This window comes from Tenrec ecaudatus, chromosome 4 (assembly GCF_050624435.1).
Source record: "Tenrec ecaudatus isolate mTenEca1 chromosome 4, mTenEca1.hap1, whole genome shotgun sequence".
NCBI lineage: Eukaryota > Metazoa > Chordata > Mammalia > Afrosoricida > Tenrecidae > Tenrec > Tenrec ecaudatus.
This window is the reverse complement of record NC_134533.1, coordinates 15664906-15680559: the sequence shown is the minus strand read 5'-3', so window position 1 is coordinate 15680559 and position 15654 is coordinate 15664906. Positions and strand designations below refer to the sequence as shown.

At 41.1% G+C, this 15654-nt stretch overlaps 1 protein-coding gene and 1 pseudogene across 1 annotated transcript; both read right to left on the bottom strand.

Moving 5' to 3' along the window:
- Positions 1-411: 411 nt before the first annotated feature.
- Positions 412-13855, bottom strand: LOC142446312 (glycine N-phenylacetyltransferase-like). Its single transcript, XM_075548077.1, has 5 exons — positions 13784-13855; positions 9482-9589; positions 5699-5825; positions 4503-4674; positions 412-814 (listed from the first exon to the last, which is right to left on the bottom strand). The coding sequence occupies exons 1-5, from the start codon at positions 13835-13837 to the stop codon at positions 412-414; spliced, it is 864 nt and encodes a 287-aa protein (XP_075404192.1). The 5' UTR covers positions 13838-13855.
- Positions 13856-14692: 837 nt separating this feature from the next.
- On the bottom strand, positions 14693-15125 carry LOC142446311 (small ribosomal subunit protein eS25 pseudogene; annotated as a pseudogene).
- Positions 15126-15654: the final 529 nt, after the last annotated feature.

The following is a 15654-nucleotide window of genomic DNA, read 5'->3' as shown; positions in this document are numbered from 1 at the left end:
CAAAAAATGTCTTTGAAAAAGCATAGTGAAGATGCTCCTTAGATACGTGGACAGTGAGATGCTCTCATTTATGCTGGACAAAGTATCAGGAGACATCAGCACATGAAAGAAAATGTCACTCTTGCTAAAGGGTCAGCAAAAAAAGGGAAGATACTCAAGAATGCAGTGACTGCAATTGTGGCTCTTAAATGTGAAGCTAGCACAGGATCATCAGGGCGTAATTCTGTTGTATGTAGCCATCATTCTGTTGCTATGAGTCAGAATCAACTTGCCAACAACAAAACATTTTATTATATGAATATATTACTGCCACCAAAGGGAATCCTCCAGCTTAACCTCTTATTACAATGTTTTCTTTCTCTCCAGGCACACCCTCAGGCCCCTTTACACGGACTGCTCTCAGGGCCAGAGTCACAGAGGCACACAGTTCCACTGGCTCCAGTCACAGGGCAGGCGGACAAGCTGCAGACTTTCATTCATTTTCTGTACAAATATGTTGGCTCTGTCCGTATGGTTATACACGGGGAAGCCAAGTTTGTTCACAGCCTGCATATGGGAATAGAGAAGATGGGATATGAGGCCCTGTGCCCGGTACTTGGGGACAGTAGCTCCCATTCTCACCTCTCCAGTCTGGTCCATCAAGGACCAGCTCACAGGGGTCCCCTCAGGCCCCAGCAGACACAAGGTGGGGAAGGTCCGGATGCAGCGCTCAATGAATCTCTGGCTCCTCTCATTGCCACCGAAATGCCAGAATTCATTCACCAAGGCAGCGTGGGTGACGTCCAGGGACGAGAGTTTAAACAGCTCTTCATTACTGTAAGGAGGATCAAGGGAAAGGAACAGGTCAGATTGCCATGCCTACTGTGAAGTATTATGTTTGTTTTTCCTAAAACTGTCTTAGAGGCAGAAAAGGTGCACAGACTGCTCAAGTCCATGGTCTGATTACTGGTGTGACCTTGTGGGGAAACTTAATGTCTCACTGCCTCCATTTCTTTTTCCATAAAACAAGGATAGTGTTGTATGAGCCCCCAATAAAATGATTTACAAAACAAAACCAACAAGGACATTAACAGCATCTCTCATAACAGACATAGGAAACCCAAGAGCAATTGCAGGACAAGGACTTAGAGCAGTGCTTCCCATACCACTGCCCCCCAAACCAAACCAGTTTGTCATAAGATGTACTCCAGCTCATGGCCTGACCCCATGCGTGTCAAGGTAGAACTGTGCTTTGCAAGGTTTTCAATGGTTTAGATTTCAGAAGTACATCACCTGCCTCTCTCCCTGCCCCCTGCCAATGTACCTCTGAGGGTAAACAGACCACCAACCGCTGGGATAGCAGTCCAGTGCTTAACTATATGTGCCACCCAGGGAACCACAAACAGCAAGACTCTCTAATTGTGATCCTCCAATTAAGACTGGGCATGAGTGACCATCTCTATTTTACAGATAGGAAAGTGGGCAACCAGAAAAACAAACATGCGTCCGAAAGCACATACTGTCATTTTTATTGTCTATTGCCTGGGTGGTATAGTGGTTATGCATTGGGTTATGAACTGCAAGGTCAGAAGTTCAAAACCACCAGCCTCTTTTGGGGCAAAAGATGAGCCTTTTTACTCTCACAGTTACAGTCTTAGAAACTCACAGGGGCAGTTCTACCCTGTCCTATAAGGTTTCTAAGAGTGGACATCAACTTGATGGCAGTGAGCATTTAAAAACCTTTCATTGTGAAGTTTATTCTGCTTCATATTGTCCCATATGACAGAACTGCCCTATAGGGCTTCATAGGCTGCAGTCTTTACAAGAGTAGATGGCAGGTCTTTCCCCCTGGAAACCACTTGTACGTTAGAACTGCCAGTCTTTCTGTTAGTAGCTAATAGCTGCCATTGTTCCACTAGGGCTTCAAAGCCACACGCTGTTGTTAGGTGTCATTGAGTCAGTTGTGACCCACATCCACCCAATGCACAACACAACAAAACACTGCAAAGTCAAGTGCCATCTTCACAATTGTTCCTTTGCCTCAGCCCACTGTGACAGCCACTCTGTCAATCCATCTCATGAAGGGACATCATCCTTCTCCAAGTACTGGTCTCTTTGGATATGCCCAATGTATGCAAGACAAAGTCTCTCTATCCTCGCCTCCAAGAAGTACGCTGGAACACTCTTCCAAGACACATCGGTTGGTCCTTTTAGCAGTTCATGATACTTGCAATATTCTTTCTCAGCACACAATTCAAATGTGTCTATTCTCTAGGGTCTTCCTTACACAATATCCAACTTTTACATGCATATGAGGCAATTGAAAATGCAAGACTTGGGTCAGGCACACCTTAGTCTTTAAAGTAACATTCGTGCTTTTCAAAACTCTAAAAAAGGGTTTGTGCACAAGATTTACCTAATGCAATTTGTTTTTTGATTTCTTGACTGCTGCTTCCAATAGCATTGATTGTGGATCCAAGCAAGACAAAATCATTCAAAACACCAACCTTATTTTCTTTATATTGAATTGTAATCCATACTAAAGGCTGCACACCTGGATCTTCATCAGAAAGCGCTTCAAGTTTTCTTCACTTTCAGCAAGCAAGGTTGTGTCATCTGCATATCTCAAGTGGTTAATAAGTCTTCCTCCAATCCTGAGGCAAAAGTCTTCATATAAGCCAGCTACTCTGATTTTTTACAGCATACAGATTGAGTAAGTGTGGTGAGAGGTAACCACCTTCGACACACAATTATGCTGGTTTTGAAGTATGCAATATCCCCTTGTTCTGTTTGCACAACTGCGTCTTGGTCCATGTTAGAAATTCCCATTGTCAGATTATCCACAATTTATTAAGGTCCACACAGTCAAATACTTTGGCATAATCAATAAAATATCTTTCTGGTAGTCTCCACTTTGACTCAAGATCCATCAAGCATTAACAAGTATATCCCTTGTTCCACATCCTCTTTTGAATCTGGCCTGAACCTCAAGTTCCCTGTGAATATATGGCTGCAACTATTGTTGGATGATTTTCAGCTAGACTTTACTTGCATGCTCTACCAGTGACCTTGTTCCTTAGTTTCAGCATTTTCAACCTTGGGTCACCTTTCTTTGGAATGGGCACAAATATGGATCTTCCCGGATCAGTTGACCAACAGCTGTTTCCCAAATACCTGGCATAGACAAGTGAGTGCTTCCAGTGCTTCATTAGTGTGTTGTACCATTTCAGTTGTTATTCCATCAGTTCCTGCAGCCTTGACTTTGGATAATACTTTTTGGGTTCCCAAATTAATTTAGTCTACTTTCCCATTTTCAGGGGGAGAAAATATTAGTCACCGTGCCACTGGCAGCTGAAAACATTCTTCCTATATTACTCTGCATGCACTCTAGATCATTACAATGCTGCCAAGCAATGGTATCACCCACTTTGGGAAACAATGATCTAGACTTAACCTCCATATATGCTAATACCCCTCCACCTGAACTTGACCAAGCTGTTATCACCTGCACCTCCTTTATGCCAGGATAATGGGAATAATACTTTTCACATTGTTTTATAGACTAACAGAACAACCTACTGTGATTTAGCTGCATACTGCCATTCATGCTGCAAATATATAAATGAATAAATCTCTTCAAACCATATGTCTGAGTTGGTCCTGGGATTGAGCACATCTAAATCAAATGCCACCACCAATTCTTAGTTGTATGAAGCTTTAGGCTGGAAGTCAATTGAGGACATTGGGATACGTACAAATGAATTAATCTCTCAGTTGGAAACCTTTTGTTCTGTGAAGTGAATTCATTCAGCACAATCTCATTAAACACTCGCTATGTGCTGGACAAACTATTGTACCCATTGAGGATAAAGCTATAGATCAGTATATTGAGGATCTATCAACAAGTAGAGGTTTTCTCCTAACATGGGTTTGCAATATCCAAGAGAAGATTACAAACAGCACAGAAGTAGATAAATATAGAAATCGTTGGTGTCTGATCATGATAAATACCATTAAGGAAATAAAACTGGGTCAGGCAATCAAGAGTTCTGGACAGTGGTACCTTCACAGAGTGTGCTTTAAGAAGACATGGCGAAGAACGTTATGGTAAAGTCTGAACAGCAAGGGTCCATTGAGTTTCTATCAGCGACAAGGCATCACAGTCAGGAGAGCAAGTTCTGTTTGAAAGTCTTAAGGCATGATGGAGTTTCACAGGGATCTAGTAACAGAAGGCAGAGTTTTCAGAGTTGCGTGAGAAAGGCAGATTAGAGGAGGCCCAGTGGTGCTGGGTCTCTAGTCATCATGGGCTCTCAAAGCATGGAGTCGGGATGTTATAGAAGGCGAGTCGAGAGGCACCGGGGTTTTATAAGCAGGTCAACAAGAAAATCCACATCAGGCACTGCAGAGACCACCACGTTCCCTGTGCGGGCCATGAGTTGAAGGGAGATCAGAGTCAAAGCCGGATGAGAAGTGGAGAGGCTGCTTGTGTCGAGAGAGATCTGCGTGCCTTTGATCATACTCACATGGGCTTGGCTCTCCTCGTTTCTTGAGCTACGTTTTTTGCCTGCAGCAGCGAGGGAACCAAGGTCTTCATGCTTTCAGGCATCATGTAAAGAAGGCATTGTGTTCTCTTGACTTTAACGGATTTAGTGGACGCAATATTTTGTATCACTTCATCCAGACTGGCCTGGAAACCTAGAAAGCATGCAAGGGAAGAGAGCTGTGATTGCCCATTCTCCCGGAACGTGTTCCACAGAAGCCTATAGAATTTAGAGTCAGAAATCTTGCTCCCAATGTGGCAAGTGCCGTTACCTTTGTGACCATGGCTGAGTTACTGTACACTGAGCACGTTTTCTCTTCTGGAAACACCAAGATAACAATGGAAAGCTTGACGAAATTGTTGTAAAATCAAGAGAAACAAGCTATCTTAAAAAAATTGCAGCCAAATTTATACACCATTAGCATCTCCTGTAATCCATCGTAATGGGCCCATATTTTCAAGTCTTTTCATGATTCTCACTTTTACATAGGAGGAAACAAAGTTACATGTAAGACACTTGTTGAAGATCACACAAGAAAGGAGCAGGGTAAGGGGACTCCGTGGGGAGCTGGACTCTGGGGGCATGTTTGTAGCCCAAAAGTCATCTTTGCTGCCATCGAATCGCTTTGTGCCACAGTAGCTAACACTTTTACTCCAGGCACAGGAGGCCAACACGAATCTCTTCTTCCACATGCAACCCCCCAAAGAGATCTGGGATGTGTGTGTAAATTACATCATGAGCCTGCAGCTACCAATAAAGTATACAGCTAACAGTTTCTTTCATCAACCCCTTAACTGACAGACTTTATGTTATCCACTCAGGAGGCAGTAACGGCTGATTCAAGAAATGGATATCAGGCTGAGTTGAGGAGTTGATGGAAGGAGGAAATCCCTTTAGGGCAGCAGTACTCAACCTGTGGGTCATGACCTATGTGGGTTTTAAATGACCCTTTAACAGGGGTCTCCCACTTCATAACAATAACAAAATTCCTGTTATGAAGTGACAATAAAAATACTTTTATGGTTGGGGGTGAGCACAATATGAGAAACTGTATGAAAAGGTCACGGCACTAGGAAGGTTGAGAACCTCTGTTTTAGGGGTTGGTGGTTGGGTTAAAAGGGACCCTACAGATGCAAACACGAGACCCCAGCAGCCAACACACATCTCAATCTCCTTACTTTGAATCTGCAAATGCTGTTTCCAGTTGATGACTTCTGAAATGCCAAGGAAGTCCTGGCAGTTCTTGGGATCCTTGGAATAGATTTGGTAAGTGTTGGTGTAGTGATCAAAGTTATCTGTCATGTCCTGTTTGTTGGACAAAAGGAAATAAATTTGTTTTTACTCAATAATTGCAATACTAGTGTTCAATTATAAAGTCTGATTTTATATACTACATTTTGATTACTTTGCTACAATCCTATTATGTCTATCTTTTTTACTGTATAAGATTAAGGCAGGGCTTCAGTTGATTTTTTATTGTAAAGAAAATTTGTTGAACAAGATACTTATATGTTGCATTTAATTTCACATCAACCAAAGACATACTGATTTATTTAAGCTTTATTTGAAATACCATGATCCTAAAGGTAGTAGAAAGTTATTGATAAGGAAATTTTGGTTACGAGTAAATCTTACTTACTCTGTTTCAAATGGTTTCAAAACATGAATTAGGAACCAATGAACTGAAATTGATACAACTAATCTTATAGTAAATCTTAATACATCTGTGATGAAATTGAATGAAATGAAGACTTGTGTTAAAATGAAAAATGACAATACAGTGTTGATTTTTTTCATTGTACATTCCCACCAAAATTAAAAGCCAGACTTGTTCCAAAGGACCTTTTCAAAGTTACCAAGCCAGAACTAGAATTATTTGAAGAAGGAAAGCACCAGGGGGCAGCCATTCACTAAAATGTTATTATGACTAGAAAATATAGTAAAGAAATGCACTCATAACTCAGCAGTGACAACAAGGATGATCTCTATTTTAAAAATTAGATTTTAAACTAAATGTTAGCTTTTAACCAGTAAATAAAATCTCTATCCTTAGTATTTGTTCTTTAAAAACAAATTGATTTATTGATTTATTTTTAACAACTTATCAAAATGGTGCTATACCTGTTAGTGTGTATAGATTTTTACTTTACATCTTGTATTTCAAATATACTAATGATTGAATTAAGGTGATTAAAAAAAATCTTGGTCCTGAACATATGGTCCAAACACAATGCAAGCATTGTGGTTTACACTTTACCTTTTCTTCAATACTTTGTTTCACACTTTTAGGCATTTTGTTTGTTATTTCCTCTGCTAAGGATGTACTTCCTGCCATTGTAAGCCTTTTAAAAGTCAATTTATCATCAAATTGCAGTTTTGATGAAACATCTACCAGGAAGACTTTTAGGTATTTTTCTGCATCTCCCAAAGTCTGTAGTTTTGCATATTTCCTTGGCAGTGACCCTTGTGTGTCTTGTATGTTCTTAGGTTCTTGCACACTTTCCCACTGTACTATACTTAGTCTGCTTCTCTCTGTGCTTCCCTAGGCTGAGTTTCTTGAGGATCAACACCCTCACAGTGATTTCTGCACTTCAGAAGAGCATGATATTGCTTGCAACAAGAAACAATTTAGTTCTATCACTCTAGATATTCATCTAAAATGCAGATAGAAATTCTAACTGCATAATTCTGTTCTTCATAGTCATCCTAACTCAGAGGGTGGTTTCACAGCTACAGATAATTGCTCTTTTAATACATGTATAAATATTTAATACATAGTTTTATTTACATAATCCATGTACCTATACTTTAAAGATTTAAATATACTAAAAAATTGGGGTGTCAATACCACATTCAATTTTAGATTTTTCTTCCCATTTTTGTACTCATTATCATTAACTCTCAGTTTACGCACCCCCCCAACCCCAACCTCACCTGTCTTAAATCTATGGAACTATTAATCTAATTACTGCTGCTATACATAGATTTACCTATCCTGGATTCCATATACAAGATCATGCAACACCCCCCCAACAAAACAAAAATAAAACACAGGAAACCTCAATCTAAGAGAAAGTAAAAGATAATAGAAACTAAAACAACTTAAAATGGGTCAAAAGGGAAAACGATAATATGTTAACTATAGAACCAAATGCTGATATTTCCATCGAATTTTTTTCTAATGATCTCATGCACATTTCATCGGGTTTTGCCTGGGTTTATCATCTTTCACATTTTCTGTTCTGCAGATCACACAGCATGTGGTAACTTATTTGCATATTATCTTTAGGCTGCCAGCTTCTAAGAAACTTTAACACTGTGACTTGGTCCAAGGTTTACAGAACAAATCAGTTTTCCATTCGTTAGTTCATGCACATTTTGTTTCATATCACTGATTGAAATCCCCACTTCTCTCATTTCCTTGCTCTGTTTACCATTTCTTTCCCTACTTTGAAACCCATTCCTGCCTTCCGGACTTCATCATTTGGCAAACGCTGTCCTTTTTGTCTCAAATGGTTGGTGATTCTGAAGAGTGTGTTACCCTCTAATGTTATTATTCAGTTTATTGACTGTCTATAGTTGGGCTAAAATGGAATCATAGGGATGAATTCAGTTCCAGAACTGAAGGGTGACCAAGAATTATAGTCTGGGGGTTCCACAGTCTCAATCTAACCCCAAAGCCCTGTAACTTTTATGATTATAGGGTTTGTTCCCCATGTTTCTCCCAGGATATCCAGGGCCACCTAATGTGATCCCTTTCAGAGCTGTTGACTGTAGTAGCTGTTGACTGTAGTAGCCAGCGATCTTCTAGTTCTGGGCCCAGGACCTTAGAAGCTGATGCTCATGTGCTCCATTCGTCTATTAGACTATTTGTTTTCACTTGTCTTCAATTTCCTTCACTTTTCTATGCTCCAGAATGGGACAGACTAATAATGGCTCTTTAGATGGCATTCATGAGCTCTTTAATGTACTTCTTGCCATCTTTCCATTCAAAACTGAATGTTTTATTTTTTTCTCTCCCCGCAGAGGGTGATTTATCCAGAAACCGGCGGGGGGGGGGGGGGGGGAGATGCGAAATCAGCATAAACTAAAAAAGAAAACAAAGGAACATGAGAGCAACGTGATAGACTAATAGGCAGCCAGGCCCGCACCCACCCGCTGCCTGGAGAGGGCTCCAGGCCCACCTAAGGAGCCAATGAGGGCAGGGTTGGCCACCACCAGTTGCTATTCTCAAAGCGGTAACATTGCCTTGGTGACTTAGGTTATGCCAAGTGACATGATGTCCCCTGAGCCTATGGTCCTGAGCAGCCAGGCCCACTGTCTCAGTCCCTGAAGGCATTGCCTCTTGCTAAGAAGTTTTCCTAACTCTGTCTCCTGTGTGTCCTCGTACATTCTTGGATATGTTGGCATTGCAGGGAAATGCACATGTAGAAATATCTTTGGTCAAATCTGTAGATGTTCATGAATCCCATTCTCCTCCCCGCACCTGTTCAGCTTGATTATGTATCTATGCATATGCTCAGATTATTGTTATTGCAAGGTTGTGTACATTAATATAATAGTAGTTACTGCTGTTGCTTTTAAGTCTTTATAGCTCCTAGTGTATTCCTTTGCCCCTTACATTCCTCTTAGTGTATACTGCCTTCTCTTTCGCTGGAGACAGACAGTAAATACTCCCCTCTTCCTTTACTTCCCACCAGATAACCATCGGATAATGGTTGTTTTTTCTTTGGGTGTGAACGTATGTTCCTGCCTTACTATAATATTTGTTTTCATATATTTGTCCTTTTGGTGTTTGACTTATTTCCCTCAGCGTAATGAACTTCTTGAAGAGCAACACTTCTTTCCCTATCTCCTTAATTAATCCCTATAGCCCCTGGGTCTGTCATATTCCCAGGCACATGCTAGCACACAACAAATGGAAACATGGAAGCACTTTCATTCCACATGTAGGATCTTACCTGTTCTTCTGGGCGGATGACCACTGCATTATAATCTGGCCATTTGTCCACTAGTGCCTTTAGCTTAAAAGGGTTTCCCTGGTTCATGTGAAATATGGTCCCGTAAACCTGCAGCACCCCAAAAAGTGTTTGATCAGAACAAGGCTTATTTACCGGAGGCCAGGGAAGATACTCTATCAGCCATGTGGTTTAAACAGTCTTCAGTTTCTACTTTATTACCTGAGGTAGAAATAGACATTTGGGCCAAACCAGGATAATGTTACAAAAGTATTTCTAAATTTTCAGAGAGATAATAAAAGTAAATAATTTTCACTCTAACCTTGTAGGGCTGAATGTTCTATCTTTCGCTTGCTTACCATTTATATATATAATGCAAATATTTTTTAAATAATGAAATTACCCAATAGATTCCATTTTAAAGAAGCTCTCATGGAATAGTGGAGCAAGTACTAAGCTACTCACTGAAAGGTCAGTGGTTCAACCTCACCAGTTGCTCCTTGGTAGAAAGATGAAGCAGTCTGCTTCCTTAGATTTACAGTCTTGAAAACCCCAAAGAACAATATTACTCTCCCCTATAGGGTCTCTTTGAGTCCAAATAGACTAAATGAGTGTGGGCTATACTATACTAACATGTTTTGCCCAAACATACTATGTATAAGGCATTAAAAAATTTAATTAACATAAACCTACACAATAATTTGTAATGATTAAATAACACTGATTATAATGAAGGATTTTGTGTAGTAAGAAATTCATTGTTGTTGTTGTTAGGTGCTCTCTGTACAAGAGAACTAAATATTGTCTGGTCCTGGACCATCTTACTATCATTATTTTCAAACTTGCGATTGCAACCAGTGTCAGACAGCTGCTTGATAGTCTTCCTCGTTTGGGCTCACCTTCCACATTACCAAGTCTCTCACTGCCATCAATTCAATGTCAACTCAAGGAGACCCTATAGGACAGGGTAGAACTGCCCCCATGAGTTTCTGAGAGTGTAACTCTTTATGGGAGTAGAAAGCCCTGTCTTTCTCCCACAGAGCAACTAGTGGTTCCAAAGGGTTGACCTTGAAGTTAGCAGCCACTTTATTACCAGGGCTCCTTTGACACGATCTGGTCTTTCTGATAACAGGTCCAAAGTAGGTAAGATGACATTTTGACATTCTTGTACCCCAAAAGGCTTACTGGTTATGCATTGGGCTGCCGTCCACCTGGCAGCCACTTCAAAACCACCAGCAGTTCTGCAGGAGAAATACTGGGCTTTCTACTTCAGTAAACAGTTACAGTCTTGGAATCCCACAGGGACTCTATGGGTTAGCATTGATTCCATGACAGTGAGTTAAAGGAGGCCTGGGCCTTGCTCTTGCCACATGGGAGGTGATCTTGAAACCCGTAGTACTAATGGGAGTGTGTGTGTGCGCGTGTGTGTGTGTTTTAGAAAACATTGCGTAGTCTAACAAAGTTTGGGGTAGGGATTGTCTATACCAGAAAGAAACAAGGCAATTTAGGGTGAAGGATTTGAGTGATAGATCTCAGATGACTTGGAGATTGGTATTAATTGCAGAGTCAAACAGTCAGTCATGTCTATATAAAGGAACTCCCAAATAATCAGGATTTCAGGGCTTAGGGTTTCCCTGATTAAACATAGTCTGTGAACCTGTTCACATCTCAGTGAAGAGAGAGTATTGCTTTCCTGAGCCCACACAGGGAAAATTTTAGATTAGCCGACTTTTCCTGTTTTTCTTCTCTTAAATCCATTGACTCCTGCTATGATCTTTTATAATTTATTTCTACTGGCTTTAGGGTTAATTTTCTCCTTGTTGCTGACATCCTTGGGATGAAACTTAAATCACTGGCTTGTGATTGTTCTTGTTTAGTATAAGCATGTAATGTTGTAAATTTTTCATTGATTCCTTTATCTGTACCCACACACTTTGATTTTTTGGGTAAAATAATTTCCTATTTTACCTGTTACTCTGACACAAGAAATATTTTAAAGTATATTGTACAATGATAAAAAGAAATGATTAAAGGTGTCAAGAATTTCATTTCACTTGGATCAATGGAACCAATGTTCATGGAAGCAGCAGTTAAGAGATCCAATGATGCATGGCATTGGGTCGACCTGCTGTACAAGAGGTCTTTAAAGTGTTGAAAACAATTTTACATGGAGGACTAAGGTACACCTGACCCAAGCCATGGCATTTTCAACAGTGTCATGCACATGGGAAAGTTGGACATTGAATAAGGAAGACTGAAGAAGAATAGATTTTAATTGTGGTTCCCAAGAAGAATATTGAAATTACCACTGATGGCTAAAAGGACAAACCAGACCGTCTTGAGAAAAGTTTGGCCAGAGTTCTCCTTAGAGGTAGGATCGCAAGGCTTTGTCTTATATACTTTGGACATTTTGTCTGGAGATGACCAGGTGAAAAAACGTCACACGTGGTAAAGTGGAGGGGCAGCAAAAAAGAAGGGCATCAGAAAGGAGGAAGATCCTCAAGGAGACAGGCTGACACAGTGGCTGCAGCCACGGACCGGGGCCTAGGAACGATTGTAAGGCTGATGCGGGACCACGCAGTGTTGCATTCTGTTGAGCATAGGGTCGCTATGTGTCCGAACCAACTCAATGGCCCCACCACCAACACATAGGCATGTGAAAGCTGGATAGTTGACTAAGGTCCACTGCAGAAGAATGGATGCATTTGAATTATGGTGCTGGGGAAGAATCCTGACAGCACCATGGACTGCTTAAAGAACAAACGATTCTGTCTTGGAACAAGTACAGGCAACAGGGTCCTTAGAAGCATACATGGCGAAATGCCATCTTACACACTTCAGACATGTGAGGAATCCAGTCCCTGGAGAAGGGCTTCATGCTTGTTACAGTAGAGGGGCAGCACAAAAACGGAAGACCTTTGACCTCATGGATCGCAACAGTGGCTGCATCGAAGGCCTCGCGCATCATCAGAACAATTGTGAGAAAGGCACAGGGCCTGGCGGTGTTCCCTGCTGTTTACATAGGGCTGCTATGAGTCCCATCTGACTGGCTGGATCCCAACCATAAAACAACGGCATGCTGGACAGTCACTAAACATTTTGGGATTTTCCAGATCTTTTAATTTTTTATAATTTTCATGCCATTACTATTCAAGAAAATATTTGGTATGATTTTAGATTATTTGAAAATTCTTAAATCTGGTCTATTTGGGTAAATGGTCCTTATCCTTTCTTCTCTTTTGGGGGACATGGATTTTTTTGCCCTTAGGTCAAATTGGTTGATAGTTTTGTTTAGGGATGTGGACAGCTTTGCTATCAGACATAGTGCTTTGGAAAGTGGACTGATGCCGAAAGACAATTAAACACCTGGTCATGTGTTCTTCCTTTTGATCCATTTAAAATATTTTCCAATTTTTATTATTTTCTATTATCTAAAATACAAATTTGTCTTGGAAGTAGTACAGCCAGAATGCGCCCTAGAAGTAAGGATGGCAAGAAGTGATCTCACGTACTTTGGACATAATCAGAAGAGACCACTCCCTGGAGAAGGATATCATGTTGGTAAAAGAGCAGGGCAGTTAAACAGAGAAAGGTTTTTGACAAAATGGTTTGAAACAGGGGCTGCAATACTGGGATCAAGCATCATTAATTGTAGGGGAGGTACAGGACCAGGCCACCCTGCCTTCTGTGGTACATAAGGTTGGAATGAACTTCTTGCGGGCACCACACAACAATTAGTGATCCCGGCAGCACTGTGTTTTCAGCATCCAGCTGCTAACCACAAGTTGGTGGCTCAAATTCACCCCTCTGGGATAAAAATGAGTCTCTTTGCTCCTGTTAAGATTAAGAGCCTCAGAAACGCTGACATAGGGTTTGTATGAGTCAGAAATGATTCAGTGACAGTGGGATTGCCACTTTGTTGTTGTTGTTGTAAATATATGCTCTTGGTTAAGATTTGTAATTGAGCCTCAATTTTCTCTTCTGCACCACAGGCCTGTCAGTGCTTTAAAGAGAGATGGTGGGACCTAAATGAAATGCAGCAGGAGCGAATGCTGGTCACTGCAGAGATGACCTGAGGATCTGCTTTCTTGTCCTCACTGCTGCCAACCGTGACCAAGTCCACTGCCACAGAGTCCACTCCAACTCACACCCCTATAGGACATCGAACCCCTCTTCTGGATTCTAGGACTACACGTCTTTATGGGAGCAGACAGTCAAACACATTAGCCACCACGCCACCAGGGTTCCTTCCCCTCCCACAAGAAGCCACTATCCCCATCTTTCCCACGGAGTTTCCCTTCTCACCTTCAAGGCCTCAGGGAGGCTTGCCCTCAATGAGTTCTCTAAGAGCTGTAGCATCTGTGAGCTCCGCACGTGGAGGATGTTGGCAGACATCTTGACCTAGAACCAGAACCAGGAAACACGAAGGAAGGAGTGCAGTTGCCGCCAGAGACACCCCTCCAGTTCTAGATAATGACCCGCTTCATCACCAGTCCCTCCTTGACGAACCCCCCTCATCAATCCTAAGAAAAGATGAGATTGGCAGAAAGCACAGATGTCTCTTTCCAGAAATATCTGTGACACCAATATAGATTGTTTGCTTTTTTACTTAAATTTATTGAAGCACAGCATATATGTTATCTGTGTGTTGGGCGTGGGTATTAGTACCAGATACTTCCTTTGAATAGCAATGACCAATGAATCTGGCTAAAAACACACTCAAGAAACCTGACACTTTTGGGGTTCTCAGCACTGAAAAGGGCAAACTCTTCTGAAGCACTTTTGGAAACCATTGACATTCCAGTATTTGTTATTTATTTGAAGAAAAATATATGAGAAAAAGTATCTCATGTTTAACAGTTTATAGCAACATTAGTTGATAGGGAAGCACTGGACACAATCTGAATATTTCTCAGTGAAGATCATTTACAGAATTTAGGACCCAGAGTTTTTCTATTATTTTAAGTTCTGATAACATGAAGGCGGTGGTAACATGTGGAGAGATTTCAAATGCAACTTCCAAAAGATAGACCCTGAAAAAAAATACTTAAAATACTAGAGGTCAAGCCATTATTTTCTGCACATATTTGAACAACATATATAAAGGACAAATGTAGAATTTCAAAAATACATAGCAGCATTCTAGTTGGGATATTTAAGACTAAAGTTCTTTTTACATAGTTTTAAGTGAACCTCAGTACCTCGGCTAGAAGATTTCTTTTCTTTTTTTTTTCTTTTTAGCTAATAAAATTTTATTGTTCAAAATGTACAGTTGGTTGGACCTGCTCACGCATCTTCACCGGCTGCTGGGGCGTCTCCACCCTTGGTGTTCCTGGTGTAAATGACTTGAGCTCTGTGCTTTGAGACCAGCTTGAAAAGTCCTTTACTCAGCAGCTCCTGGAGGGCTTCCCTGGCCAGGGAATGGCAAATCTTCAGCTGGGGTGATCAGCTTATAGTTGGGAACTTCTTTACAGAACTTGTCATAGGTGGCTTTGTCAAACAAGACCAGGTTATTGAGCTTGTCCCAAACTTTGCCTTTGGACCACTTCTTCTTCTTGGCCTTGCCCCCAGACTTGTTCACTGGGTCTTTGTCCTTCTTGGCCGACTTTCCGGCATCCTGCTTCTTCTTGTCGTTCTTGGGCTGCATCATGAAGCTCGAGAGCAGTTAGCACCATGCAGCCTCACTAAGATGTCAGACAAAAGAGTTCTTTTCTGACTTTAAGCAGGGCACAGAATTTCCCTGGTCATTATTGTGTAAGGACCAAACTGTCTACCTTAGACTGTTACTGGATAATGAAATAAGATGATGCTTGTGTGGTCCATCTATACATTAAGTGCTAAATAAATGCCACCTGGAAGATGATACTCCATTCCAGAGACTGTTAGATATTTCTCCTACCTGCCTACCACCAGTGACCTCCCAAGCCTCTCCATTATTTATACAATCAAGTAAAAAACAACAAACTACCTTCCTTTATTTAATCAATAATATCTTACATACAGATGGAGCCTATGACCAAGCACAGAAGATGACCAAATCAGATGTCTGAAGTCGATAAGCTTTCATTTCCCCAAAGAGGATCCTCCCCATAACGTCCCTCAGACATTTCTCATGTGCACCCAACGAGAGCATTTTGATGAAACTGCCTCAGTGTGGAAGGAAAAGTAGAAGAGAG

Excerpts from the sequence above, each read along its gene's own strand:
- LOC142446312 (XM_075548077.1), bottom strand. The coding sequence starts at position 13,837 with ATGCTACAGCTCTTAGAGAACTCATTGAGGGCAAGCCTCCCTGAGGCC. Across the intron at positions 5,826-9,481 it reads TCATCCGCCCAGAAGAACAG|GACATGACAGATAACTTTGA; the intron begins GTAAGATCCTAC and ends TCCAACAAACAG. Across the intron at positions 4,675-5,698 it reads ACAGCATTTGCAGATTCAAA|GTTTCCAGGCCAGTCTGGAT; the intron begins GTAAGGAGATTG and ends CATGCTTTCTAG.